Here is a 27,899-nt window from a genome sequence, read left to right on the forward strand (position 1 = left end):
AATCAGGGCAAGGACAGCACAGGGCACTTGGGTCTGCTGTTGGGAAGAGCCACCCCGGGTATTTATTCCAGAAGTAACTCAGAGTGAAAATTCTCTCAGCCAGTGGAAAACTAAACGTAATCTGCATCATCGTAAGGGGCAATGCCCAAGGACTGTTAACACTCGACTTTATTCACGCAAACACCGTGTACCGAGCACCGCCACCTACTAGACACTGAGTCCCGTCACACAGGGCACTGATCAACGTGTGTACTGACAGACAGACACTGGCACGAAGCCTCGAGGAGGATCACGTCTCTTCTGAGCAACACTTGTAAGAACACCCTCATGTCTCCATTTAGGTTTTGATCCTTCGAGAAAAAAGTCCCACCTGTGAATTTTTCACCCCTCGTGAGGAGGAAATAAGAGCACAGCATCCACTCTTCCGTCCTGAAAGCCTGTGAGGAAGGAACTGGGACCCTCAGAGCAGCCCAGCACCACACGCCACGTCCTGCACGGGAGGAGGAACGGGGCGAACGCTGGAGCCATCCCCGTGGTTCCCTCGGAGCTCGGCTGCCAAGAAACCTGTCCAGCTGGGCAGCGGCGAGGGTAGGGACCACACGGGGCTCACGGTTTACTCAGGGTGCGACTCTCAATTCACTTGGCGGAAAAGTAAGACAGATTTGCAGGCGATGGGGATTCACGCGCCACCCCCACCCGGTGGCAGGTGTGACCCCATGGGAGGGAGGAGGGAGGAGGGAGGGAGGGAGGAGGGAGGGAGGGAGGGGGGAGGGAGGGAGGAGGGAGGGAGGGAGGAGGGAGGGAGGGAGGGAGGGAGGAGGGAGGGAGGGAGGGAGCAGTGCGCCCACCAGACCCCAGCAGGCTGGCTCATCACCAGGAAGAGACCCTCACAGCGGGAAGCCCTCACGTCCCATCAGAAGTCCAGACTCTACTGAGCAGCAGTTTCAGAAGTGTGTACACAGCGCAGAGGCAAGGGGGAGCTCTCCCGAGACAAGGCCGTCCCCAGACACGCAGCTGACGCCTGGTGGGGGGCCCCGCCGGCTACTTGAGGAGCTTGGCCACGTTCAGGCTAGGAACCACGATATCCTTGAAGATGGGCACGTAGTCTGGACTCGCCTGGGCCGGGCCCTGCTCCAGCGTCTCGATGATGGTCTGCTTCATGTCCCGGCTGGCGTCCCCCCGCACGGCCAGCAGTGCGCCGATGTGCTCATCCCTGGGGGCGGGGGAGGGGGCGTCAGGGTGCAGCCGCAGCCACTCAGCCTCCAAAGCCGACTCAAGCCCCCCCGACCCCCGACCGGGTGGCAGGGTTCCTGGAGGTTCACAAAGGCTGGCGGGGAGCCAGCGCCGGGGAGCCGCTCCCCTCGCTTCCTTCCCCCACACGCAGGAGGAAATAAGAGCACAGCATCCACTCCACGGCTCCGTTCCCTGGTTCCATCTACACGCGGCACAGGATCAGCCTCCAGAAGCCAGTCTGCTCGGCCACCCTCCCATCGGTGCCCCGAGCACCAACTGTGGCCTGGTGACGCCCGGGAACCGTGACCCGCGGTGGGGCTGGCGGGCACCGCTGTCGTCTCTGAAACCCACTCTGCCCGCATCGCCGTCCGCACGGCATCTGGGGTCCTCGCTGGAGCCCAGACCTGCCACACTCACCCGGGAGGCTCCCACCTAATGCCCAGGACCCTCCCTCTCCCCAGAGACCTCAGGAATGATCCTGCCGCTACCTGATGTCTGGGTATTTGCTGACCAGGGTCGAGACCTCCAGGTAGAGCAGAGAAGGGTCCGTGAGCTTAATGACTTCGGCAACGGCGACGATGGTGTCACAGTGCCCGTCCATCTCCTCACCAAACCCGGCAGCCAGCTTGTGGAAGAGGAAGCGCAGCTGCTCGGCCTCCCGCCCCATGCGCTCGGCGCCCTCCTTGCGCTCCTCGGCGTTCCGGAACGAGATGCGCTTCTGCAGGACGGCCCGCAGGTACTCCTGCACCACGCGCCGGTGCGCCTCGGCGATCATCCGCTACGGGGCACACGGAGAACGGGGTCAGCTGGCACGCGGCCCCAAGGCGAGTCCAGGCCCACGGTGCACGGGCCAGTGCGCTCCTTCCCGTTTCTCATCGATACAAATTTTAGAGTCAACAAAGTAAGCACACCTGAGTCTTTATTACAAATTCTATCTTAGAAAACTGTAGCAGGTTCACCGTGTTTCACGTCTGGGACGCGGGCCGACGCACTGGCCGCACGGCAGCAGCCGGAAGTCGGTACTGCCTGGACACCTCGGATGCTCACGTCCATTCTAGAGAGCCCACAGAATAAAGTACGCCGCGGGGACGCCTGCCTGCAGCCCCGCCAGACACGTCGTTCTGGGCGCGGACCCGCTGCAGAGCAGCTTCCCGTCGGGGGCGGAGGGGCAGGTGCCAGGGCGGCACCCGCTTTACTGAGACCCGTCTGGTGACTCACGGGCCCCCCCCCGGGGGATCCGGGTCTATCTTCCTCGCCCTGCCCATCCTGCACGCGTCTCTCAGCTTCTCAGCCCAGGAGTGTGGGGTGTGGGTTCAGTGGGAGGGCTGGGGACCCTGGGCCAGGCCCTGCTCTGCCCCTCACAGGCTGAAGGGCTCCACACACATCACACCTCGTGCACAGAGGCTAGTCAACGACCAGTCTCTGGAGATGGTGTGACGAGCTTCTGGGAAAAGAGGAGCCCCAAGTCCACACGTTTGGGGAAGTTTTGGAGAAGGCCGTGGTTTTCTCCGGAGCCCACCCACAGGTAAATGGACACCTGGCCGTCACCCACGAACACGCGAGCACGACTCTGCTGACACAAGGCGCCAGCCTCAGAGTCCCAAGAACAGACATCATAAGCTCTGTGTACCAGGGAGGCCGGGCAGTGAGGGGGACCCCAAGGGCCCCAAACAAGACAAAGCGAGATGACACCCGGCAGCTGCAGGGACTCAGGCGGAGGCCAGGCTCTTGGCAGAGCAAGTGAGACCGCGGGCTCCCGGCCGCTCCAGGAGGCGAGCCATCTGGACCAGGAGTGGCTGAGACACAAGCCCCAGGGACTTCACACACCCGGTTAGATCAAAGGACAGATGCTGAGAAACATAAAAGGTGGAACCAAAAACTGTACAAAAAACAAGAAATTCAAAATTGAACAGAGCTGGTCCCACCGACCTCTAACCACCAGAGGCTCCTGACAGCTGTGAAGCGACCAACCAGGTGGGTTTAAAACACCTGGGTCTCCCTGCAAGCATCACTTTTAATGGCAGGGTTAGGAGAATTTAAGCTTACGATGAGACAAAGATGCCCCCGCGCTGGGAGGTCCCAGCCAGGGCAGCGAGACAAAGACAAGACACGAAGGTACAAGAACCAGAAATGAAATGACACAGTGACGCTGCTCACAAATGAGACAAGTGTCTACAGGGATGCCCAGAGGACCTGGAGACACGTCCTGAAGCGTCTGCACCCAAGCTCTGTGTGTCAAACCACTCACGCTTCCATAAACCACAAACAGAAAGGCTGATTTTAAAGCAACAACAGCAAAAACCACCCAAGGCCCTGAGAATTCCCCCGTGGAAAGCTGCCTGAGCCCCAGACGGGAACAGGGGCATTTCACAGGGCCTGGAGGGGACCCCGACGGCCGGGGACCCTGGAGTCTCCCGTGGGCCCTGTGCTGAGAGCCGCCCGCTGGCCCCCAAGCGTGGACGTGAAGGGGGAACTGCGGTTCCTGCCCAGTCTCTCATCAGAGCCATGGCCACAGCCCCACCCGCCCTTTGAGGGGTCCCTGCTGAGGAAGTCCCCACTACCCATGGGGTTCTGGGTCTGCGGCCGTGTCAGCGTGGCCTTGGACAGCAAGGTGCGTGCCCCATCACCTCCGCCTCTGCCACCTTCAGACAGCAACGTCTCCGACCTGCTTGGGTTCACAAAACCACCCGTGAACTTCCACCCAAGAACTGATGACACCAAATTCTACACAAGATGCCAGGGGACTCAGGCCACATGTGTGCCCCACACTCTTACCTTTCTATATGGCTTTTTAATTTTGGCAAAATCATTAAAATAGTCTTCCACGGTGACACAGATGATGTCTACAGCATTTGATCCTAACAGCCACTTCTTCGTCATCAGCTCATTGAGATGTTGCTGAAAGCACAGACCACAGAAAACACCCTCGTGACGGCCTGTCATCGGGAGAGAGGCACTTGGAGCCACCTTCCTACGCCCGCCTGATGTTCAGCGATGCTCAGGCAGAAACCCTGCAAATATGTACTTTAACTGTAAAGACTTATATGAGACGCAAGGGAGGTATCTGTGCGGACACATCTTACCTTAACTGACTACACCTATTTATTGTGTAGTACACCTATTAATTTGTGTACCCAATTCTGTGTACCTATTGGGTACACCTATTAATTTGTGTACCCAATTCTGATGAACATTTAAAATGTCTCATTTTGCAATTATAAAGAATGCTGCAGTGAATCTGTATATTTTTGCAGGTGAAATTCCTAAAACTAAAAGTTATTAGTCAGAAAGTATACAAACTACAACCTTGACGACTGTTGCCCTCCAAAACTCGTGCCAACTGCCCTCCCATAACTGTGCCGATTCACGGTTCTACACGGAATACAGGAGTCTCATGCCCTCGACATCAGTGGTAGCAATGTTCTTAAATCCCTACCGTCCTGGTAAGCAACAAAATATTCAGTTTTAATTTGCTTTTCTTTGAAGAGCAGTTAAGGACTGGGCACTCTGTTTCCTACTTAGGACACATGACTCCTTGTTCTGTGAACAGTTATTCATGTCCTTTGTCTATTTCTCTATTATGTTGTCTTTTTAAGTACACTTTGTTTTCTAAACCATTTCTAAGAAAATTACAGCTGTCAGGAAATGATACCACCCATCACCCCAGGAAGCTCCTTCCCTGCAGGACCCAAGATGATGGTGATTCCATTTGTTAAATACACTCTGGTTTCCTGCCAGTTCTATATGATGCTGAGCCATTTTCATACCTTCTGAAGCAAACTTACTTGCTCAACACACCACACGCCTTGGCTGTGACCTGAATGCACTTTGTTTATGGCTGTGCTCTGTGCCTTTGCTCAAACCCGAGCCCGGCTGTGTGACGGGCGTGCAGCCCAGCTCGTGCCCTCAGCAACAATCTGCTAATGGCCCATAACCAGTCTCCTCTCCGATACCAGCTCTACCCTGTAACCTGCTGAGTGCTCTGGTCTCTAACACTTCCTGCAAGGGCCTCTCCTTGACGCCACACCAGGGCACCCGGCCCGCGGCGCCCACCTCCAGGTCCAGGAAGACTTCCTCAAGCAGGCTGCTGCAGCCCTCCTCAGCGATGGCGTCCAGAAGCCCATCCATGCTCGGCTGGCTCAGAGACACGCCTTCGTCCGCGTCATGCTGCAGGTACTTTCTTTTTAAACTGACTATGGATTCTCTGCGAGGAGACAGAGGAGGAGACAGAGGGCCGGTGAGGCAGCCGGGCACCCCCGCCCCGCGGCCGCAGGGCCCCCGCTCACCTGAGGGTCCAGCAGTTGTTGATGAGCGCGATCATGTACTGCACGTAGCAGTGCGGGTGCTGCCGCTTCCGCAGGTGCTCCTCCTTGTACAGCTGCGCCTCCTCTCTGTACCTGGGGGACACACAGCCACGTCAGAGCAGCCTCGCGGCACGGCGCCAACGCGCAGCCTACCGACCGCATTCTGCATCGCTAGCATCTGGCCAGACGAGTCTTCAAAAGTAAAGGATTCTGGGGGGGTGACCTATGCTAATAGAAGTGGATCATCTAAAAAAGATTATTAAAAATTAACTTCGTTATCAGCCTCTGAAATATGGCTCAGTGCTCTGATTTTACAAGTATTCTGAAACATTTGTAATTGGGAGAGTATTATTTCGTCTGACGTATGATCCAGCTAGAAACTCATACAATAGTGTTTGGGACACAATCAAATGTTAGATAAAATGTCCTTTTCTGAGACTTTCCCCGAAAAAATCAAACTAAAAATAAATTAGACTCTTTAAGATGTCAAGAAAACAGCTGAGATGGCTACACACTTCATTTTTGAATTTATCAAGGAGATTCTCAAACATATACGGGAGTCCAAGCACAACACACCGTATAATCTGCGTGCGTTTTCAAAAGGTGTTAAGGAAGGAGCAAACTGAAAACTGGCAATTAAAGGGAAGTGATCAAGCGTCTATTCCACCCTTCTGTCCAAAGCATGATTCAGGTAGCCACACAGCTGAGACTGCTGAGGAAAACATCTACTTTACAGAACAATACCAACGGGATGACTAACCCAGGCCATGACCCAAGGGTGGACAGCTGACGGGGATCCTAAGCAGAGGCCCGGCTGTCGGCACCCGAGCCACAGGAGCAGGCTATGGGCAAACGGCAAGGAAACACGGAGGAGCCCCACGGCCTTCAGAGCCAACCTGTGGTTCGTGGGCAGACGGCGGCTTGAGGCCAGGCTGGAGGACACTGGACAGGAGGGTCTGTGCATCTCCACAAGCCAGCGGCTCAGAGCGGGAGGGGCTGCCCTCCGGTACCACAGACTGCAGGCCTTCTGCCAACCCGGCTGAACACACAGCTATAAACAGGTGGGTCTGAGACCAGCGGGAAAGCCCAAACGCAAACCTGGTGTCAGGCGGCCCCACGGAACGCTCCTGACAGACTCGGTGGGTTGATGGCAATGCAGTTAGGGTAGGGAATGCAGGGGATGAAACGCCGCGACGTCCGGGATTTGCTGTAAAGCACAGCTGAGCCCTGAACAACGTGGGTCTGAAGTGTGCAGGTTCACTTACACGGGAACTTCTTCAGCCAACACGCACCGCAGCACTACACGAGCCGAGGCTGGCTGACCTGTGCGTGCGCGGCCACGGCAGGAGCGCCGACTGCAAGCTTACATGTGGATTTTCAGCCGCACCAGGGGGTTGTCCCCTCCAACCCCCATGTTGTTCAAGGGTCAAGTGTACTTCAGCAGAGCGAGGGGGAGGAGAGCCAGATGAGGCAAGGGGTGGCTTTATAGGGCAGCTTTTGAACCTGGATGGTGGGCTAAACAGGTTTTTAGGCCATTCTTCCTACCTCCGTATACATTTGAAAACCTTCTTTGTGTACAACTTGGTGGGGGGGGGGGGGGCATCCCTGTGGAGGGCACCCCGGGAAATGGGACAACAGGAAGGCTGACTGAAGGAGGTCCCCAGCTCCAAGCCTGCAGTAGCACCAGCGCACTGCTGAGAACCCCACACCATCACACCCGGGACCCCGGGGGAATGCAACCCATTCACAAGGCAGATAACAAGAAAGGGCTTGAGTTCTGACTAACGGAAAAAGGTGACTACAGTGAATCCAGGCTTGAATTCTTTCTTAATACTAGCCAGGTTAGGATCAACACAGTTTCCTCGCCATTAAAAAAAACAAAACCTACTAAATTAGCACATTGGCAAAAATACATACCTACTTAAAAAAGAATTCATTTGCTGAAGACACAAAACGAGTACCTTTGTTTTCAAATCTTCACTTATCTGAGCAGCGACTTGAAGGTTCTGTTCAAACATCTAAAAATCGGAGAACTTATGAATTCTGATAGAAACTCACAAGGGTGCAGATTTCCCATTATATAAACCCCCCACCTGTGTTAACAGGACAGTCCAAATTCAGAGGAAAAAATGACGCCAGGTGAAAAATAACAAAGTTACTTAAACAAACACACAAAACTTTCTTACCAGGTAAAAAAAAAAAAAAACCCAGGGAATCATTTCCTAATTCCCTGCAAACAGGCTGGTCTCCACAAGGGGGACACGTATGTTCTCACGGGGAGACAGGGAAACGAGGGGTCCGGGGAGGGCGGGTGTGGCAGGGGTCACACGGGTACCAGGGGCTGGGCTGTGGTTTGTGGTGTGGGTTTCTTAAGAAGCGCTAGGAGGACACACGCTGGAGCTGGGGGGCCGGACGTGGGAAGGTGGAGAAGCGCCAGAAGGCAGAGCTCACCCCACGTGGTCACCGGACGTCAGCTTCCAAAATAAAGGAAAGGTGAAGCCCAACACATCATGGACTAGTGGGATCACCCAGAGCCTGGCTAGAGCCCCAGCTCCATGTCAGCAGAAGGAGAGCCCTCTAACGCGGCTCGGCCCTCCTACCATCAGCAATGTTTCTCAAAGGAAGGGGACTGGACAGGCCAGACAAAGAGAGCAGGCTACCTGTAAGAACGCACGATGACACTAAAACCCTAAAAGACTCCTCCCAAAGTACGTCAGATTAGACTCGATCGTGTAGCATTTACGAAGACAAACCTTGGCCATTACATCAGGAAATAAGCAAATTCAAATTTGAGCATCAGACACACATAACACATAATTAGCTTCCGGTTTGAGATCAAAAACCATTAGGAGGGGAGATGGAAACAACCTAAGCGCCCATCATCGGATGAATGGATAAAGAAGATGTGGCACATATACACAATGGAATATTACTCAGCCTTAAAAAGAAATGAAATTGAGCTATTTGTAATGAGATGGATAGACCTAGAGTCTGTCATACAGAGTGAAGTTAAGTCAGAAAGAAAAAGACAAATACCGTATGCTAACACATATATATGGAATTTAAGAAAAAAAAATGTCATGAAGAACCTAGGGGTAAGACAGGAATAAAGACGCAGACCTACTGGAGAACGGACTTGAGGATATGGGGAGGGGGAAGGGTGAGTTTTGACAGGGCGAGAGAGAGTCATGGACATATACACACTAACAAACGTAGTAAGGTAGATAGCTAGGGGGAAGCAGCCGCAAGGCACAGGGATATTAGCTCGGGGCTTTGGGACAGCCTGGAGGGGTGGGATGGGGAGAGTGGGAGGGAGGGAGACGCAAGAGGGAAGACACATGGGAGCATATGTGTATGTATAGCTGATTCACTTTGTTATAAAGCAGAAACTAACACACCATTGTAAAGCAATTATACCCCAATAAAGATGTTTAAAAAAATAAATAAATAAAAATTAAAAAAAAAAAAAAAGGCAGGAATAGCACAGGGATATCAGCTCCGCGCTTTGTGACCGCCTGGAGGGGTGGGATAGGGAGGGTGGGAGGGAGGGAGACGCAAGAGGGAAGAGATATGGGAACATATGTATATGTATAGCTGATTCACTTTGTTATAAAGCAGAAACTAACACGCCATTGTAAAGCAATTATACCCCAATAAAGATGTTTAAATAAAAAAAAAAAACCATTAGGAGGGCTTCCCTGGTGGCACAGTGGTTGAGAGTCCGCCTGCCAATGCAGGGGACACGGGTTCAAGCCCTGGTCCGGGAAGATCCCACGTGCTGTGGAGCAACTGGGCCCGTGAGCCACAACTACTGAGCCTGCGAGTCTGGAGCCTGTGCTCCGCAACAAGAGAGGCCACGATAGTGAGAGGCCCATGTACCGCGATGAAGAGTGGCCCCAGCTCGCCGCAACTAGAGACAGCCCTCGCACAGAAACGAAGACCCAACACAGCCAAAGATAAAAAAAAAAAAACAAAACCATTAGGAGAACAAAAAACATTAGGTTTTGCGGCCGTGGGCAAAACTACTTGGCAAGTCTGACCCTTGGTTGCGCAGCTTCAGAGAGAAGCAGGTTCCCTCCGCCGGCAGCACGCAACTGCGTGCATCTGTGAAGCCCGAGGCCCGGTACCTGGAAGACGATGGCGGGCAGTGTCGTCTGGTAGTAGCCGTCCTGGTCGGCCTCAGGTTCAGTCTCTTTCACCCAGTCCTTCTTGTCTGTTTCTAGGGCTTTCCGCAGCCAGGCAATGATGTTTGACTAAGCAGGAGGAAAGAACAGAACCAGGCTTGGAGTCAACAGGCCGCTCTTCAGTGGAGCAGCTGCAGAAGCCAACACCACCCCCTGGGGATCCCAGGCCGCACACAAGGGGACAATCCACCTCCACGCGCGGGAGCCCGCCAGCCTCCCTCAGCTTAACCTTCTGGACGACGGTCATGCTGGAGGACAGGCCAGGTCAGTCAGGACAGGGAAGCACGAGACCTACGTGCCTCTGGCAGGCCATTCACGGAGACCAGACCCCACGGCCACTACCCCAGCCGCCCCTGCGTCCCAGCACGGCCTCGGCGCCTCCGTCAGAGGCTGCCTGGTGTCAGGCTCCCCGCGTCCAAGGAGCAGACCTGACCACCTCATCGCACCCTCGGACCCCCGAGGGCACTAGGCAGTACCCGCCCACCTGCCGCCCTCACCACTCCCAGGCTCGGCGCTGTGGAGGCGGGCAGGCGCCATGGCACATCCAGGACGCCTCCAGACCCGACTTCTCAGAAAGAGCCGCGTGTCCTCTGGAAGCCCAACGGCCAGATGGGTCCTGGCTGCAGCCCGACTCGGTCCACGTGGGCCCACATCCCTCCACTCACTGTCAGAGTCGACATGTAGGTGTCGAGCAGCTCGGCGACCACGTCTGGAGAAAGCAGGGGCTCCAGGGCCCCGACGTCCACGTCCGGGGCCAGCTCTGCGTTCCCCATCATCTCTGCACTGCGGGCACAGCCGGGAAGGGGAAACAGGAAGCCCTCAGGTAGGTGGTGCAGTTCCCCGTCCCAGGGGCCTGCAGGGCAAGGTTTGCTGGCTCCACCCACGGTGCCCCGAGGAAGACCAGGGCCTGGCAGGTAGGAGGTCCCATGAGTTGGAGAACAACAGACAAGCACTGCATTTAGAAACGTAGGGCACAGGCGCTAACGCTGCTGGTCCAGCAGGACAAGGACCAGAGCGGAGAACACCTGACGCCCGCAACCAAACGCGACTCAGCAAGTGAAGAGTCAGCACTTCCAGCCTAGGGGCTGAAGAAGGGAGGGATGCGAAGCAAGCTTCAGAAAACAGTTTTCATGAAGAACAGATAAAAGCCAGGTATGCGGCTGGGTTCCTAAATGTCCAAGGCTGGTCGCTCGGACGACTCCCTAAGTATGGATTCAGAATGACAGTCCTGAGTGGTAACAGCTTGTCCACCACTCCTAAGACATCCAAGGTCTTCCTGAGTGAAAAAGCATGAGATTCTGCAAATACTAAGAGACCATCTACAACTTAGATTATTTCTGCCCAAGAACCTTAACTCCGCGTGCAAATGTTTCTAGCGTGAAAGCGGTCCAACTTTTCCCACAAGAAACTCCAATACGAAAGGATGTGGTGACCAACAAGGAGCTGTCAAGAACTGCCAAGGACAGAAGAACGCTCACAACGTGGCGAGTGGAAAACAAAATCAAGGCCTAGAACCGTGCAGGTCACACAAATGCGCACCCCGAGGTCTGGTGGCCGGAGCACGGTGAGGGCCCCGACCCCAGTTCAAGTCGCGCCCCCCACCCGCGGGCCGTGTGACCCTGGGCGTGTTCCTCCCTGTGCCTCAAAACGAAGATGATGGTGAGAGGTCTTCCTCGAGGGTGGCCTGACGACAGGATCACGCGACGGCGATGGAGGGCGGCACACAGGAGGCGCCGAGGCCCAGGCCCAGCACGGGAAAGCAGAGGCAGCACCAGCCACAATGAATACGATGCTTTCTTTCTCTTTATATGTTTCCGTGTTGAAATGTACATATTCTCTACCACAAGCAGCTACCAAAAAACAAACACACACAGACCCCCAAATCCCCAAACCTTATTGCTAAAACGAGAGAGGTTTAATTAATTTCTACACACTAGTAACAAGACAGGCTAGAATAAGATGTGCTTCCTCTCGCTAGCTAACCGTTAAGAATTTCAGAATGCCCCACCGCTGGCTTGTTTTTCAAACCCTACCTCAAAGTAATGCCTGCGCAAAGTGGCTCACAGCCCTCTCAGGAAGCAACAGAACGTCAAGGCTGAAGTGCCGAAGGGCAGCCGACTTTCCTCTCGTGCTGCTGAGAAGAAACCAGACTCGGGTGGGCGGAAGCCAGCAGGAGCAAGCTGGTGTCTCCTCAGCAGCACGTGACTCTGTGCAGGTCTCGGGGCCTCCTGGGTCCACGTGTCCTCACCTGTCCAACAGGTGACACCACCGCTCTCAGTGTCACCGCGAGAAGGCGGGTCAGGAGTGCAGGAAACGCGAGGCCGAACTGCTCACTACGGACTGACCGGCCAGGGCACAGGCGCCACCCAAATGCAAGAGCGTGCACACGACCAGGGGCCGGGCCCGACCTCGGGTCACAGACGGACCAAAAGGGGACGCGTCAGGCGGAAGGCAACGCCCTGAGCAAGAGGACTCGGCGGCCGTTTAGAAACGGTCAGTATGCTTCGCCCCCAGGAAACAGGAAACGCCAGGCATACAGGTGGAGTTACCTGGTGTAAGTGTTTAAGACCCAGGTCAGCAGGCTCACGATCTCGTTTGCTTCCAGGTCCTCTGCTGCGAGCTCCTGCATCCGCGTGCTTAGAGCCTGGTGGTACACGTTCAGGAGGCTCCTGAAAATCTGGTAGCGAGGAGGAAAGCACTGCACCATCAGGCTCCGGGCGACGAGGAGGTCGTCCAGGACACACTTCCTTATGATCTCCAGGTGGCGCACGAGCCACATCCTGTCAGACTCCCTGGTGTCCGCCTGCGTGCCCTCAATCCTCGTGGTCACGGTTCTGTCCAGGACGGCGAACATCTTCTCCTTCCAGTTCTTGGGCCTTCCAGGAGGAACAAAGCCAGTTTGCTTCTTTCGGTCAAGTATGCGCCTGTCAATTTTTTCTTCCCTTTCGATGATCCTGACAACTGAGACCAGCAAGGTGGGGTCACGGCGCACGGTGACCAGAGACCTCTGCAGCACCATCCACAGCTGCTTGGCCAGCTCGTCGGACAGCGCCTGCGTGCTCCCAAAGTAGCTGTGGATGAGGGTCATGTCACGTGTGTTCCCGCTGTCCATGCGGTACTGCTCGTACATCAGCCCGTCCCGGGAACACTCCAGGTCCATCAGCTTCCGGTGGGCCTGCAGCAGTGCCCCTTGCTCTATGAGGTCCTGGGTCTCCCTCACGATCTCGGGCACTGCGGGGAAAGGCACAAGATGGCACCGTGAAAAACCACACAAAGGGCCATACGGGACTCTGGGCAGATGGGGACAAGGGTGACCAGCAATCTGCCTCCCACTTGGACGACTGCTGCACTGACAGACTCCATCCGAGTACCTGTTTTGGAACTCTGGAGTCTACTGAAGGCATACAACTTCCAGGGACAGGTGTGAAAGTAAGGTGTGGTTAATACTGGTGCATTTCAGCTCTCGGCACCAGTAGAAAAGTAGAAGCTGACTGCAAATGACCAGGAGAGGCGCAGGCTCAGAAAGACCTGAGAAGACCTTGAGTCTACATCTCAGCCCGACCCTCTGCACACACACAGCCTACGACAATCAAAACAACAAAAACAACAAACACAATCAGCATACCCTGGCCAAGAGGAAAACCTGATTTCCAGAGTCACGTTATTAGATTCGAATGTCCAACGTTCAACAACATCATCACAAGGCATACGAAGACGCAGGAGAAAACGGAGATTCGAGGAAAAAAATAAACCAACAGAAATCACCCCCGAGAAGGACCAGATGGTGGACTAGACAAAGCCTCTGAAGCAAACTCTTCAACACGCTCAAAGAACTAAAAGAAAACGCGCAGGAAAGTATAAAAACTGGATGGAAAATTCACTTCAGATTTTCAAAGCAGATTTCATCAAGCAGAAGAAAGAAACAGCAAACTTGAAGACAGGACAAAGGAAGTTATCAAGCATGAGGATAAAAGGAAAAACAACTAGAGAAGAGTAAACAGGGCCTAAGGGGTCTGTGGGGTGCACACGGTGGGAGACCCAGAGGAAGAAAGAAAATGGGCAGAGCGACTACAGGCACGCTGCGCTTTACCACGCTTCGCTTGACTGTGCTCCACAGACGCTGCATGTGTTACAAACTGAAGGTCTGTGGCAACCCTGCATCGAGCAAGTCAATCAGCACCATTTTTCCAACATCATTTGCTCACTTCGTGTCTCTGTGTCACATTCCAGTTATTCTTTCAATATTTCAAACTTTTCACTATGAGTATAAGTGTTACGGTGATCCGTGATCAGTCACCTTTGATGTTACTACTGTAATTGTTTGGGGGCACCAAGACTCGTGCCCGTATAACATGGCAAACATAACGGACAAATGTGGTGTGTCTTCTCACTGCTCCCCGTGCTCTCTCCCTCTCCTCAGGCCTCCCGATTCCGAGACACAAGAATACTGAAATTGGGCCAATTAATAACCCTACAATGGCTTCTAAGTGGTCCAGTGAAAGGAAGAGTCGCACATCTCTCAATTTAAATCAAAAGCTAGAAATGATTAAGCTGAGTGAGGAAGGCCTGTCGAAAGCTGAGATGAGCAGAAAGCTGGGCCTCTTATGCCAAACAGTTAGCCAAGCTCTGAAGGCAAAGGACAGTTCTGGAAGGAAATTAATAGTGCTACTTCAGTGAACACACAAATGGAAGGAAAGCAATACAGCCTTATTGCTGATATGGAGAAAGTTTTAGTGACTGGACAGATCAAACCAGCCACAACATTCCCTTAATCAAAGCCTAATCCAGAGCAAGTCCCTAACCCCCTTCATTTCTCTGAGGCTGAGACAGGTGAGGAAACTACAGATCTAAAGTCAGAAGCCAGCAGAGTCTGGCTCATGAGGTTGAAGGAAAGAAGCCGTCTCGATAACACAGAAGCCCAAGGTGAAGCTGCAAGTGCTGGCGTAGGAGCTGCAGCAAGTTCTCCAGAAGATCTAGCTGAGATAACTCACGAAGGTGGCTCCACGAAACAACAGATTTTCAACGCAGACAAAACAGCCTTCTATTGAAAGAAGGTGCCATCTAGGACTTGCATAGTAGAGAGAAGTCAGCGCCCGGCTTCAAAGCTTCAGAGGACAGGCTGACTCTCTTGTTAGGGGCTAATGCAGGTGGTGACCCTAAGGTGAAACCAATCTTCATTTATCATTCCAAAAATCCTGGGGCCCTTAAGAATTATATTAAATCTATTCCACCTGTGCTCTATAACTGGAACAGCAAAGACTGGATGACAGCACATCTCTTTACAACATCATCTGCTGAATATTTCAAGCCCACTGTTGAGACCTACTGCTCAGAAAAAAAAGATGTCTTTCAAAACATTACTGCTCATTGATAATGCACGTGGCCACTCGAGCTCCGACAGAGATGTGCAACAACATCCTTGTTGTTTTCACGTCTGCTAACACAACATCTATTCTGCAGCCCACGGAGAGAGGAATAACATCGACTTGCAAATCTTATTATTTAAGAAATACATTTCGAAAGGCTACAGCTGCCATACATAGCGATTCCTCTCATAGATCAGGGCAGAGTCAATTGAAGACCTTCAGGAAAGGATTTACCGTTCTGGAGGCCATTAAGAACACTCACGATTCATGAGAAGAGGTCCAAATACCAACATTAACAGGAGTTTGGAAGCAGCTGATTCCAACCCTCGTGGATGACTTTGAGGGGTTCACGACTTCAGCGGAGGAAGTAATGGCAGATGTGGTGGAAACAGCAAGAGAACCAGAATTAGAAGAGGAGCCTGAAGATGGGACTGAACTGCTGTGATCTCACGATAAAACTTTAATACATGCAGAGTTGCTTCTTATGGATGAACAAAGTTCTTAAGACAGAAACTACTCCTGAAGTTTAAAGATGCTGTGAAAATTGTTGAAATAACAAAGGATTTAGAATATTACATAAACTTAGTTGACAAAGCAGCAGCAGGGTTTAAGAGGACTGACTCCAATTTTAGAAGTTCTCCTGTGGTAAAATGCTATCAAACAACATTGCTGCTACAGAGAAACCATTCCTGAAAGGAAGAGTCAGTCAACACAGCCAGCGTCACTGCTGTCTTATTTAAGAAACGGCCGCAGCCACTCCAGCCTTCAGCAACCACTGCCCCGATCAGTCAGCAGCCATCAACGTTAAGGCAAGACCCTCCACCAGCAAAAAGATTAGCACTCACTGAAGGTTTGGATAAGTTAGCATTTCTCAGCAATAAAGTATTTTTTATTTTAGGTATGTACATTTTTTTTAGACATACTGGTATCGCACACTTAATAAACTACAACACAATGTAAACATAACTTACATTCAGTGGGAAACCAAAAAATTCACGTGACTCGCTTTGCTGAGATAATTTGCTTAACTGAGGTAGTCTAAAAACGAACCTGCATTATCTCCAAGGTGTGCCTGTATTTTAAATAATGGTCAAAAACTCACTAAATTTGATGAAAGACATAAACATTCAAGAACTCAACAAACTCCAAACAGAAAAAACTCAGAGACCCAACACCAAGACACATTGTAATCAAACCACAGAAAGCCAAACACAGAGAGAGAAATCTTGAAAGCTGCAAGGGAGAAGCAGCTGATCGCATACAAGGGATCCTCAGTGGAGTATCAGCAGATTTCTCTTCAGAGACTCTGAAGGACAAAAAGCAGCCTGCTGGTAACATTCAAAGTGCTAAAAGGAAAAAAACCTGTAACTCAAGAATCCTGTATCTGGTAAAACTGTCCCCCAAAAGTGAAGGAGAAATTAAGACATTCCCAAACAATAGCTGAAGGAGTTTGTGACCACTGGACCTACGCTGTGAGAAATGCTAAAGGAGTCCTGCAGGTGAAATGACACCAGACAGCAACTTGAAGCTGTGGGAAGAAATGAAGGTCTCAGTAAAGGTAAATACATGGGCAACTGTAAAGCCAGTATTATTGTAACTTTGCTTTGTAACTCTTTTTGTTTTACATAATTCAAGAGACTAATACATTTAGAGAAAAAAAAAATTAGTCCAAAGCTAGTACTAATAGAAAGCTAGAATTGCTGTAACTCTGGTTTATAATTCCACACTTTACTTTCTACATAATTTGAAAGACTAACGCATTTTTTTTAAAATAGCAACTAGTCTATGTTTTTGGATACACAATATATAAAGGCGTAGTTTTGTGACATCAATAACTGAAAGGAGATGGGAAGTGTTGTATAGGAGCAGAGTTTCCGTATATTATTGAAGTTACGCTGGTATAAATTCAAATTAGTGTTATAACTTTAGGATGTTAAATGTAATCCCCATGGGAACAAAAAACGATAACAGCTATAGAATATACAAAAAAAAGGATTGAGAAAGGAATTAAAACACTTTACTACAAAAAAAAATCAACTAAACAAAAGACTATAATGCAGAAAATGACAAAATAAGGGCATACAGAAAACAGTTGGGAAATGACAGAATTAAGTCCCTCCTTACCAGTAATTACTTCAAATGTAAGTGGATTAATAAACTCTCCAATCAAAAGACAGAGACTGGCAGAATGGATAAAAACACATGATCCAACTTTACGCTGCCTACAAAAGACTCACTTGAGATCCAAAGACACAAATAGATTGAAAGTGAAAGGATGGGAAAAGTTATTCCATGCAAACAGTAACCAAAAGAGAGCGGGGGTGGCCCTACTAACATCAGACAAAACAGATTCAAAGTCAAAAAAGGTTGTAAGAAACAAAGAAGGAATTTTATATTAATAAGACGTTCAATCCAGTAAGAAGATACAAGTATAAACATTTACACACCTAATGACCATCAAAATATACGAAACAAAAATTGACAGAACTGGAAAAACAGACCGTTCTACAATGATGGCTGGAGACTTCAATATGCCGCTCACAATAATGAACACAACCAGACACAAGATCAGTAGGGAAATGGGACTTGAACCTCACGACAAACTAACTAGATCTAACAGACGTATACAGAACACTTCACCCGACCCAACAGCACACACAGTCAGTCCTCTTAAGTGCACATGGGACATTTTCTAGGGCAGACCATACCCTTAGGCATGAATTAAATTAAATCATTAGCATGAATTCATTTATACCATGAATTAAATCTCAATAGATTTTAAAAGATAAATATCATACACAATCTCTTCTCTGACTACAAACGGATAAAGTTAAGTATCTGTGACTGACAAAAAATTCACAAATTTGTGGAAATTAAGGAGCACACTCTTCATCAATGGGCCAAAGAAGAAATTACAAGGGAAATTAGAAAGCACTTAGAGACAAATGAAAATGAAAACACAACATACCAGGACTTGCAGTGCTAAGGGCGAAGTACAGCTATAAACACTTCAGTTAAAGAGAACGATTTCACATCAACAACCTAGCTTTACAACTTAAGGAACTAGAAAAAGAATGAACTAAACCCTCAACTACAATGGAAAAGAATATGAAAAAGAATATACCTACATATATGTGTATAACTAAACCACTTTGCTGTGTAAGAGAAACTAACACAACGTAAGTCAACTATACTAATTTTTTTTTAAAAAGTTCTTAGAAAAAAAAAAAAGCTACCAAAAGGAAGGCAATAATAAAGATTAGAGCAGGGATAAACAGAGAATCGAAGAACACAACAGAAAATCAACAAAACCAAAGGCAGTTCTTTGAAAAGATTAACAACTGACAAATCTTACCTAGATGAACTAAGAAAATAAGAAGACTCAAAAACTAAAATCAGAAATAAAAGTGAGGACATTACTACCAATTCTACAGAAATAAAAAGGATTGTAAGAGTACTATGAGCAACTGTACACCAGCAAACTGGATAACCCAGATGAAGTGCAGATTCCTAGAAACACAAAACCGAAACCACAAAGAAACAGAAAATCTAAATAGACCTATAACTAGTAAGGGACTTGGGGGAGGGGGCATGGGGAACTATTATTTAATGGCTGCAGATTTTTTTTTCTTTCAGTTTTATTGAGATAGAATTGACACTGCACTATATAATAAAGTTTTAATTTTGCAAGGTGAAAAGAGTTCTAGAGATGGATAGTGATGGTTTCACGATATGAAAGCACTTCATACTACAGAACTGCAATTAAAAATGGTCAAGATGGTAAATCTTCTATTATGCATATTTTATAATTGTTAAAAGTGTGGAGGAAAAAACAGGCTGTGTGCGCAACACTACCGAATTACAGGCAATGAGAAAAGTCGGAAGGGCGCCAAATAAGCACAACATCTTCCCAATAAGAACATACTCCTAACAAAAACCACATCTACATCACAGCCTCATTGTTCATCAAAGGAAGAAAACTATTTTCAACCTCTGTGGATGAAAAGGTAACTTTTTGGTCATTTGACATTAGCTTACAAGACTGGAAGAAAATGTCAAGTCAACAGGAAATTATAAGAGGGAAGTTAACTAAGAAGGCTGGTTGAATGTCATGAAGGAGATTGTGGCAGGTAGACTGGACCAATTCCAGGTCGTCCACAGTCACCAAGAGAAGCTGCTTCCAGAGCACCCACCACAGTCGGCAGTGCTGTGTCATTAATGGGGGGACGGAGAAGGGCCCCGGGAAGCTGAGCGTGCAGAGGGGCGGGGTCAAGTACTCAATAATGCTGCCCTCAGACACGCTGCGGTTCACATGGTGGGCTGGTGGGCGGAGGGGAAGAACTGCACCAGGTTCCACTCGGGGTGGAGCAGAGTTCAGAAGGAAGCGCAGAAAGAACTCGCTGAGACCAGACACCAGATAAAGGCAGGGAAGGGGTCGGACCATCCCAAGACTTCGGGCTGGGATGATGACCCTGACAGCGGCGAGGGGACGAGGGGACGAGGGGACGAGGAGGCGAGGGGACGGGGGGACGGGGGGACGAGGGGGCGAGGGGGCGAGGGGGCGAGGGGACGAGGGGGACGGGGGGACGGGGGGACGGGGGGACGAGGGGACGGGGGGACGAGGGGACGAAGGGACGAAGCGACGAGGCGACGAGGGGACGGGGAACGAGGGGACGGGGAACGAGGGGACGGGGCGAGGGACTAGCTCCAGGGGGTGGAGCACAAGCGAGGAGGCTGTGCCGAACACAGCAGGGCACCCTGTGCTGGTGACAGCCGACGCTGAGCCCACCCTTCCTCCCGCCAGCGAGGTACTGGGACAGGCTTCTGAAAGGGCGCCTCCCGTGCGCCCACCTTCCCCACCAGCCCCAAGGACGCCCCCAGGCCCAGCTCCCATGGGGACTGAGACTCCAGGGTGTGCCCTATCCGCCCCCTGCCCTGCCCCCAGCCTGCGACCCGTGCACACCCTTCCTGTCTGGGAACCGCGCCCGCTCGTCCCGTTCGCAGGGCTGCTTCGCCCGCAGACCGTGAGCCTGACCACGAGCCGTCCCGCGGGCGGCGCATCTTCATCCGCCAGACCTGGCCGAGCCCCGCTGAGCCACACTGCAGCTGAGGGAACAATGCCCACGCAGCGCTCGCTCAGCTACCCATTTCTGTGCCTGTCCTGACCATTTCACGGCCACAAACGTTCCACCAGCCTTCATTTGCTCAACCGACCATCCGCCTGTGTTCAAAATAAGAACCCAACTGTGCAGGCAGAAATCACCCCTCTGAGCAGGGCGACGACAGCGACAACTGCCCTGCAGCACCCACAGGGCGAGGAAAGGCACACGTGAGTCGTGGGAGAGCGCGGCCGTGGCCCGGCTACCTGAGAAGATGTTCTTGAGGTTCTCCACGGCGGCCGCGAGCTGGCTGTGCCGCACGACGGCGTCCTTCACGGCCTTGAGGCTCTCCACGGTGTTGATGCTCTGCCTCCAGTCCTTGCTGACGTCGGCCAGGGACCGCTGGATGTCCTTGACGTCGCTCAGCGCGCTGTGGAGCTGGCTGAGGCCCGTGCGCACCCCGTCCAACTGCGACTGGATCGCGGCCTAGGGAAGACACTGGGTGGGTGAGCAGAGCTGGGACGGCCACGAGCAGACCTTCCCCAGGAGGCTCAGAGTGTAGAAAAGAGGCGTTTCAGTAGTAGAGAACAGTCAGTGCCCACAGACAAGACAACAAAACGCAACAAGGATTCCACTGATTCATAAGGTAGCTTTTCCTTTTTTCCATTGCTTCTTAGCACAAAACAACGTTTTTAAAGCTGTTGGGAAAACCTCACAACACCCCTCATCCAGCCCCTTGACCTGAGAACGCCAGACTCCACCGTGGGAATACCCCGAGTCCCAGGGCCGCCCCTTAAGTGGTGCCCTTAGAAGGACTCTACACACCACCTCTCAGGCACCCCTCAGCTTCCTAACAGGCCTTCACTACACGGAGAAACCGTCAGGACTTGCTCATCACCTTGAGCGGAGAGGGTTTTCCTGCCATTCGGCCAGAACCAGACTCCGCTCCAGGACGGCCGGCCCCACAACGCAGAGCTGGTGCACCTGAGGTTCAGACTCACTCTGAGAGCCCGTGGCAATGCCACCCAGTGATCCGTACAGTCAGAATGGAGATGGCGTGAAGGAGCAGCAGGTGGATGGGAAAAGGAAGGGAAAGGCCAGGGAGCACAACGGTGCCCAGGAATACCTTTCACCCATGAAACACTAAGTAGCGTTTAGAAATAGTTCATGATTTCAACAAAACACAACAACTGTTAGCTAATCCCACAAGTTCCTAGAACAGATTAAAATTCTAAATAAGGGCTTCCCTGGTGGCGCAGTGGTTAAGAATCCGCCTGCCAATGCAGGGGATAGGGGTTCGAGCCCCGGTCGGGGAAGATCCCACATGCCGTGGAGCAGCTAAGCCCGGGCGCCACAACTGCTGAGCCTGCGCTCTGGAGCCCAAGAGCCACAACTACTGAAGCCCCCGTGCCTAGAGCCCGTGCTCCACAATAAGAGAAGCCACTGCCATGAGAAGCCCACGCACCGCAAGGAAGAGAAGACCCCACTCGCTGCAACTAGAGAAAGCCCGCGTGCAGCAATGAAGACCCAACACAGCCAAAAATAAATTTAAAATAAATTTAAAATAAATAAAATAGGGCTCCCCTGGTGGCACAGTGGTTGAGAGTCCGCCTGCCGATGCAGGGGACACGGGTTCGTGCCCCGGTCTGGGAGGATCCCACGTGCCGCGGAGCGGCTGGGCCCGTGAGCCATGGCCGCTGGGCCTGCGCGTCTGGAGCCTGTGCTCCACAATGGGAGAGGTCGCAGCAGTGAGAGGCCCACATACCGCAAAAATAAATAAATAAATAAATAAAAATAAAATAAAATAAAATTCTGAATAAAAACGTAGCAGGTCTAAACTATTTTTTTTCCTTTTTTTTTTTTTTTTTGGCTGCGTTGGGTCTTCGTTGCTGCACGTGGGCTTTCTTCTAGTTGCGGCGAGCAGGGACCACTCTTCGTTGCAGTGTGTGGACTTCTCACTGCGGTGTCTTCTCTTGTGGAGCACAGGCTCCAGGCGCACGGGCTTCAGTAGTTGTGGCTCGCAGCTCTACAGCGCAGGTTCAGTAGTTGTGGCGCACGGGCTTAGCTGCTCTGCAGCACGTGGGATCTTCCCGGACCAGGTATCGAACCCGTGTCCCCTGTGTTGACAGGCAGATTCTTAACTACTGTGCCACCAGGGAAGCCCTAAACCATTTTTTAAATTGACATGAAACTGTTTCAAATTAGTCCAACAGGTCTCTGGCTGCTTCACTGGTGCAAGTGAACGAACCTCAACCTGTCTCAACAAACCTGCACTTACCTGGCCACTAACGTTCAGCTGGAGAGGTGACCTCACTGCCCTGTCAGCATGACAAGTAACCTTCCTAAAACGCGCTCTCGAGTCCTCAGGACCGCCGTGCTGCCAGTCAACTACAGCAGGCCACGGTCTCAACGTTTTTACAACTACAGCAAGTGTGCGTAATTTTAATAAAACCTCCTCTCTCCGTGTGAATTAAGTTGAAAGCCAATCCAAATCATACAAGATCGATTTTCTTTCTTGCCTCAGTCTCCCACACTCTAATAAATGTGCCGAGCTCTCCTGCTTCCTGCCCCAGGGCCAGCAGCACGCCGGGTACGCAGCCAGCCTACTACAGCACGTGCCAGAATGAGCCTAACAAAACGCTCTCTGGATACGCTCTGCAGAAGAGCTTTTAATGAAGAAGAGAAGCTGTCATTCTTCTAGCGTTCTTTAAAAAGTTAAACGGACATTTCTGGGTGCTCAAAAAGGTTGTTCCTTTGGTGTTTTCAACATTCCCCCCGTCTTGTTTGTCAATCTACTGATTGGCAGGATACTGTTGGAAGGAACGTGCTAAGTCAAGGTACGTTCAAGGCTGCCCCCTTCCACGTCATCACAAAGTCCAGCTGTTAAGCAGGAACCAGAAACTTGAGATACAAGCCTGTGTCCCACCTGGGAGTGAAGCAGGTGCCCATGGCCACTCAGGCCTCATACCTTCAATCTGGCCTCCACAGAGGCCTTCTTCCGGGCCTCTCTCCGGCGATACTGCTCCACTTTGTCCAGCTGGTCCGGGCGCTGAAGCATCCCAGCAACCCTCTGGACCGCTGTCGCAACAGCCTCCCGGTCCGTCTCCTTCATGGCTACAAAGCTGGCAGAATCTCTGCGCCTGTCATGCTAGAGGCATCCTGTGTCCATAGGCAGAGAGGGAACAGGAGGGGGAAAATGTGTTAGGGAGATAGAAATGTTAGCAACAAAACTTACCCCCTCCACCAACAGTGCTGTTCACAGCGGGGCTCTAATGAGAGCATTCGAGATCATTAACCAGGTGGAACTAGGATTGTGAACTGCTCGATAAGCAAGACAAACCTTCAGAACACGGTTTTACCCTTAAGCGACCGGAGGCGATTACAGGCATAAGATATTGACATACAGATGATGCCTCTATGGGGGCCCCAGACTACTCATCGTATCAGATGTCAGTCTCCAGGGCACTTCTCTGCCCCAGATAGGGCCAATTTCTCATTTCCAGAGCCCTCACACCACCCCTTTACACACCAGGGGACGGGGACGGGGGCCACGCCAGGACACCTCGTGAACACGTGGAGACACAGGGACAGCACGCACCTTACCGTCCCTAGCTGAGGTTCCAGCACCCGTCCTACCATTTCCCTCAAAAATCACCGTCTGCAGTATCCCCAATTCCATTTCCTACCGCTTAACAGCCCTAGTCAACAAAGGGGAGAGGGCAGAAGGCACTGTGCGCAGGTGCAGCGCACGGGGCACAGGTGCTTGGACACCAGGCACACCTGCCTTCAGCGCCAGCTCCACCAACATCCCAGCCACGGAACTAGGGACACCTGGTGAGCGTCTGGCAGAGCAGGACTGACTTCAGCTATTAGCCGCCCGTCTCCATGCGTGTTTTCTGTACAAAATTCTCAAAGACATTTCTCACCCCTCCTCACACGCTTTCAGAGCGCCACCCAAGTCCGCGCAGGCCCCCGAGGGCCCTGGACACGAGTGCCTTTCGTGCCCGCCCACGGAGCGGGGCTGCGGCGCCGTCCCTCCTCGCCCCCTTTCCTGATCACAGGCACGCGCACAGGGCCGGACACCCGGGGCGGCCGCGCGTCTCCCCGCCCGCCACCCGCGCGAGCAGCTCTGCACCTGCTTCCTCCCTCCTCGCGCGGCGCGTCGTCCGCCCCTTCGCGGACGAGAGCCCGCCCCCGGGACCCCACTGCCACCCGCACCGCCTCCCGGCCGCGCCCGCACCCGCCGGAGCCCGGGGAAGGGACAGCGGGCGGCGACCGCGACCACCGCCCGGAGACCGCCCTACCACAGCCGCCTCACCGTGCGTGCCGCCGCCGCCACCCGGAAGTGAGCGGCCGGCAGGCACTTCCGCTTCCGGCCTCGCGACTGGAAGGGTGGGGTCTGGGCGGTCCCGACGCTGCGTGCCCGGCGCGCGGGGTGAGTGACCTGGCGAGCTGGCTGCCGACGGGTGTCGCCCAGATTGGTGGAGACCGCGCGACCAGGAGGGAGCAGAGCGGGGTTGCGGCGCGGCGCGGCGCGGGAGGGCGCGAGCGCACACACACCGCACGCACGTAAACACATACCACAGGCACACGCCACAGACAGACACAGACACGCACGTGTAGACACACCAAACACTTGCACACCACACCCAAAGACACGCACCACCCGTGTAGACACAGCACACACAGCAGACACACACCGCACAGACACATACCACACACAGACACGCCACACACATACGCACACACGCCATAAACGTACACACACACACCACATCCACGTGAGCACACACAGGCACACGGGGGCAGGAAGGTGGAGCTGTGTGAGCCCCCCGTTGCTGTGGCCACGTACACCAAAAATGACCAGTCAGCTGATTAGCGGATCACGTTCCAGGGGCCAGGACTTAAGCACCGTACTGACTCTGATGGCTGATCCCTCTACTATGTCATCTGCACCTAGTAATTTATGAAAATATAGCACCAAGCTGAGAAATGAAGAATGTAAACAAAAGTTAAAATTATGTTTGAAATTCTAACTGTAAAGGCAGTTTGATCATCCTCAGTGCAAGAGTGGAACCAGGGAAAACAAAGGACAAGACCCCCAAAAGCCATACTTCCCAGGTACTGGGATCCCTGGGTCAGGAAAGGCCCCCAAGAACGCATAGCTAGGGGCCTGCGCTTCACTTGGGTTTGGTGTCCTCTCCTCAGCCTAGAAGCTCTCACTGAAACTCACTGCTCAGCAGAAGCAATCCAGGAGCGTTTTTAGAGAGGCCCTCCAACCTTGGCAGGAGTAAAGAAGGGAGCCAGGTGGTTTGCTTCTAAAACGTCCTGAGAGAACAGAGGTCTTGATAAGCTCTAGCTTAGACTTTGTTAAATATGAAAAGAAAGTGCAAGCAATCCCACAGGGACACTAGGAAGAGAAAAGCCAAAGGATCATATGTAACTAGAAACATAGAGTAAGGAGTACAGATATGTTCAGATATATCAGTTATCAGAAAACAAGCAAGTGGGGCTTTCCTGGTGGCGCAGCGGTTAAGAATCCGCCTGCCAGTGCAGGGGACACGGGTTTGAGCCCTGGTCCGGGAAGATCCCACATGCCAAGGAGCAACTAAGCCCGCGCGCCACAGCTACTGAGCCTGCGCTCTAGAGCACATGAGCCACAACTACTGAAGCCCACGGGCCTAGAAGCCACCGCGACAAGAAGCCCGCGCACTGCAACGAAGAGTAGCCCCCGCTCGCCGCCACTAGAGGAAGCCCGCGCGCAGCAACGAAGACCCCACGCAGCCGGGAAAAAGGAAAAAAGAACACGAGTAAAATGGATTTTAAACCAACCAGCTATTTATGAGAAAAATATCTAGAACATAAAGGAACAGGATGGTTAGGTGTGGAGGAGGTTTGCACGCCGGCTAGTCCAGGCCCGAGAAAGCTGGTGTGGCAATGTTAATACCAGACAAAATGAGCTTTATATCAAAGGCACGGTCAGAGGGAGTCATTTTCTTAAGATACACAACGCATAAGCCATAAAGAAAAAAAGATAGTTTGCCATGCTAAGATTTTAAACCCTTGTATTTTTTTTTAATTCTTAAAAGACAAGCCATAGACTGAGAGAAAATCTTTGACGAGGCACTACTGTCCTGAACTTTAAAATGACACCCACAATTCACCAAAAACGGCAAACAAGTGCAGGACAGACAGTAGAGGAGCAGCCAGCGCACCGGGGAAGAAACCAGGGCGGGGCTGCCTCCCGGCACTGTCATGGTCCTTAGGGTGGCCGTGGGGCCCCTCTCCTGCCCTGCAGCCGATGCGGCCTCCAAACCGCGGCTCAGGGTCGCTTTCACCGGAAGCCCGGCCGTGCTCCCCTCCCTCAGACCTGCCTGTGACCCGCTGCCCCTGCCTGACCTCATCCCACCCTCTCGCCCCAGCCCGTAAGGCTCCTCCACCCCTACCCTGGACACTGTTCCTGTCAAGTCTTGGCTCGAAGTCTGCCTGGCCCACAGAACTGCCACCTGGGCTACAGGACGCCAGCTGAGCCGTCTGCGCAGCACCCGCCGCCTCCCGATGCATCACAGAACTTACACGGTTCTTTGGTCACTTCTCTGCTCCCTGTCCCCTGTCCACATGCACAGGGCTGTCAGCAGCATGATTTCTGCATCTTTTCTTCCCTAATGTGTCCCCGGCGCTGTCACAGGGCCTGGTCTTCAGCAGGGGCTCAACAACCAGCTGAGTGAAGGAGGGAGGGAAATGCACATAAAACAACTCGCTGCCTCCTCGCCCCTCGGAGAGACGGAGCTGAAACGTCTGGCGGCACCAAATCGGTGGGGAGGTGAGACCCCAGTGGGCGCCGGTGGGCTGCTGCTACGGGCTGAATGCTGTGTCCCCCCAGATCTCACATGCTAAACCGCCCCCCAAGGTGATGGTGTTAGGAGGTGGGCCTTGGGGGAGTGACTAGGCCATGAGAATGGGACCAGTCCCCTTCAGAGAGACCTCACGAGACTCCCGCGCCCCTCCCACCGGCGAGGACACAGCGAGCAGTCAGCAACCTGGAAGCTGGCCTGCGCCAGACCCCACTGCCACCGCAGCCAGGCCTCAGGCCTGCAGCCTCCAGAGCCGTGAGGAATACGTGTCTGTTGTTGATAAGCCACCCAGCCTCTGGTATCTTCGTTCCAGCGGCCCGAACGGGCTGTGACAGCTGCCCGTGGCAGGACACCTTTGGAGGACGCCTGGGCAGCCCCTGGTGACCCCGCCCTGGTGAGGTGTGAGCCACGAGCACCCTCGGGTGTGTCCTCGGTCCCGCAGAGGCGCACTGGGCGGGGGTGGGGGCAGCCGCTGGGCACGTAGAAGTCTGGGAACTACCCGCAAGTCCACCGCAGCAGCAGCTAGGTGGTGGGAGAGTCACGTGACGGCGTGAACGTGAGTGTTGTCCAGCCCCAGGCCTCAAGGCCGTGAGTCTGAAGATCACAGATGGGGGGAGGGTGTGGGGGACGGCAAGCTGGGCAGGTGGCCTCCTGGGACGGGGAGCAGCTGGCTTACACCCGGCTGGCGGGGGCAGGTTGGCCTGGTCTCCCCAGGAGGGACAGGGAGTCACAGAGAACAGACGGGGGTGGTGGCCTGCAGGACGCCGGAAGGGGGCCTGGCCAGGGCGCGACTGCTGCAGCAGGGGTCAGATCCAAGCTCTGTACGGGGCACTTGACGCTAGTGCAGTTTGGGGGTGCT

At 52.7% G+C, this 27,899-nt stretch overlaps 1 protein-coding gene across 7 annotated transcripts in view; it reads right to left on the bottom strand.

Annotated features, from left to right (window-relative positions):
• Nucleotides 1–150: 150 nt before the first annotated feature.
• EXOC3 (exocyst complex component 3) overlaps nt 151–27,899 on the bottom strand; it is a 35,409-nt gene continuing 7,660 nt past the window's right edge. Inside the window, exons 1-12 of one of the 7 annotated variants that reach the window (XM_032629230.1) lie at nt 24,505–24,538; nt 23,155–23,345; nt 20,453–20,672; nt 12,271–12,952; nt 10,387–10,504; nt 9,665–9,790; nt 7,455–7,555; nt 5,520–5,630; nt 5,287–5,437; nt 4,009–4,131; nt 1,722–2,011; nt 151–1,213 (exon numbers count right to left, since the gene is read on the bottom strand). In XM_032629230.1, the coding sequence (XP_032485121.1) occupies nt 1,042–1,213; nt 1,722–2,011; nt 4,009–4,131; nt 5,287–5,437; nt 5,520–5,630; nt 7,455–7,555; nt 9,665–9,790; nt 10,387–10,504; nt 12,271–12,952; nt 20,453–20,672; nt 23,155–23,298 (2,238 nt within the window). In that variant the 5' untranslated portion in view covers nt 23,299–23,345; nt 24,505–24,538 and the 3' untranslated portion in view covers nt 151–1,041. The other 6 variants (XM_032629231.1, XM_032629233.1, XM_032629236.1 and 3 more) reach the window with 6 other exon arrangements.

Source organism: Phocoena sinus, chromosome 3 (assembly GCF_008692025.1).
Source record: "Phocoena sinus isolate mPhoSin1 chromosome 3, mPhoSin1.pri, whole genome shotgun sequence".
Lineage (NCBI taxonomy): Eukaryota > Metazoa > Chordata > Mammalia > Artiodactyla > Phocoenidae > Phocoena > Phocoena sinus.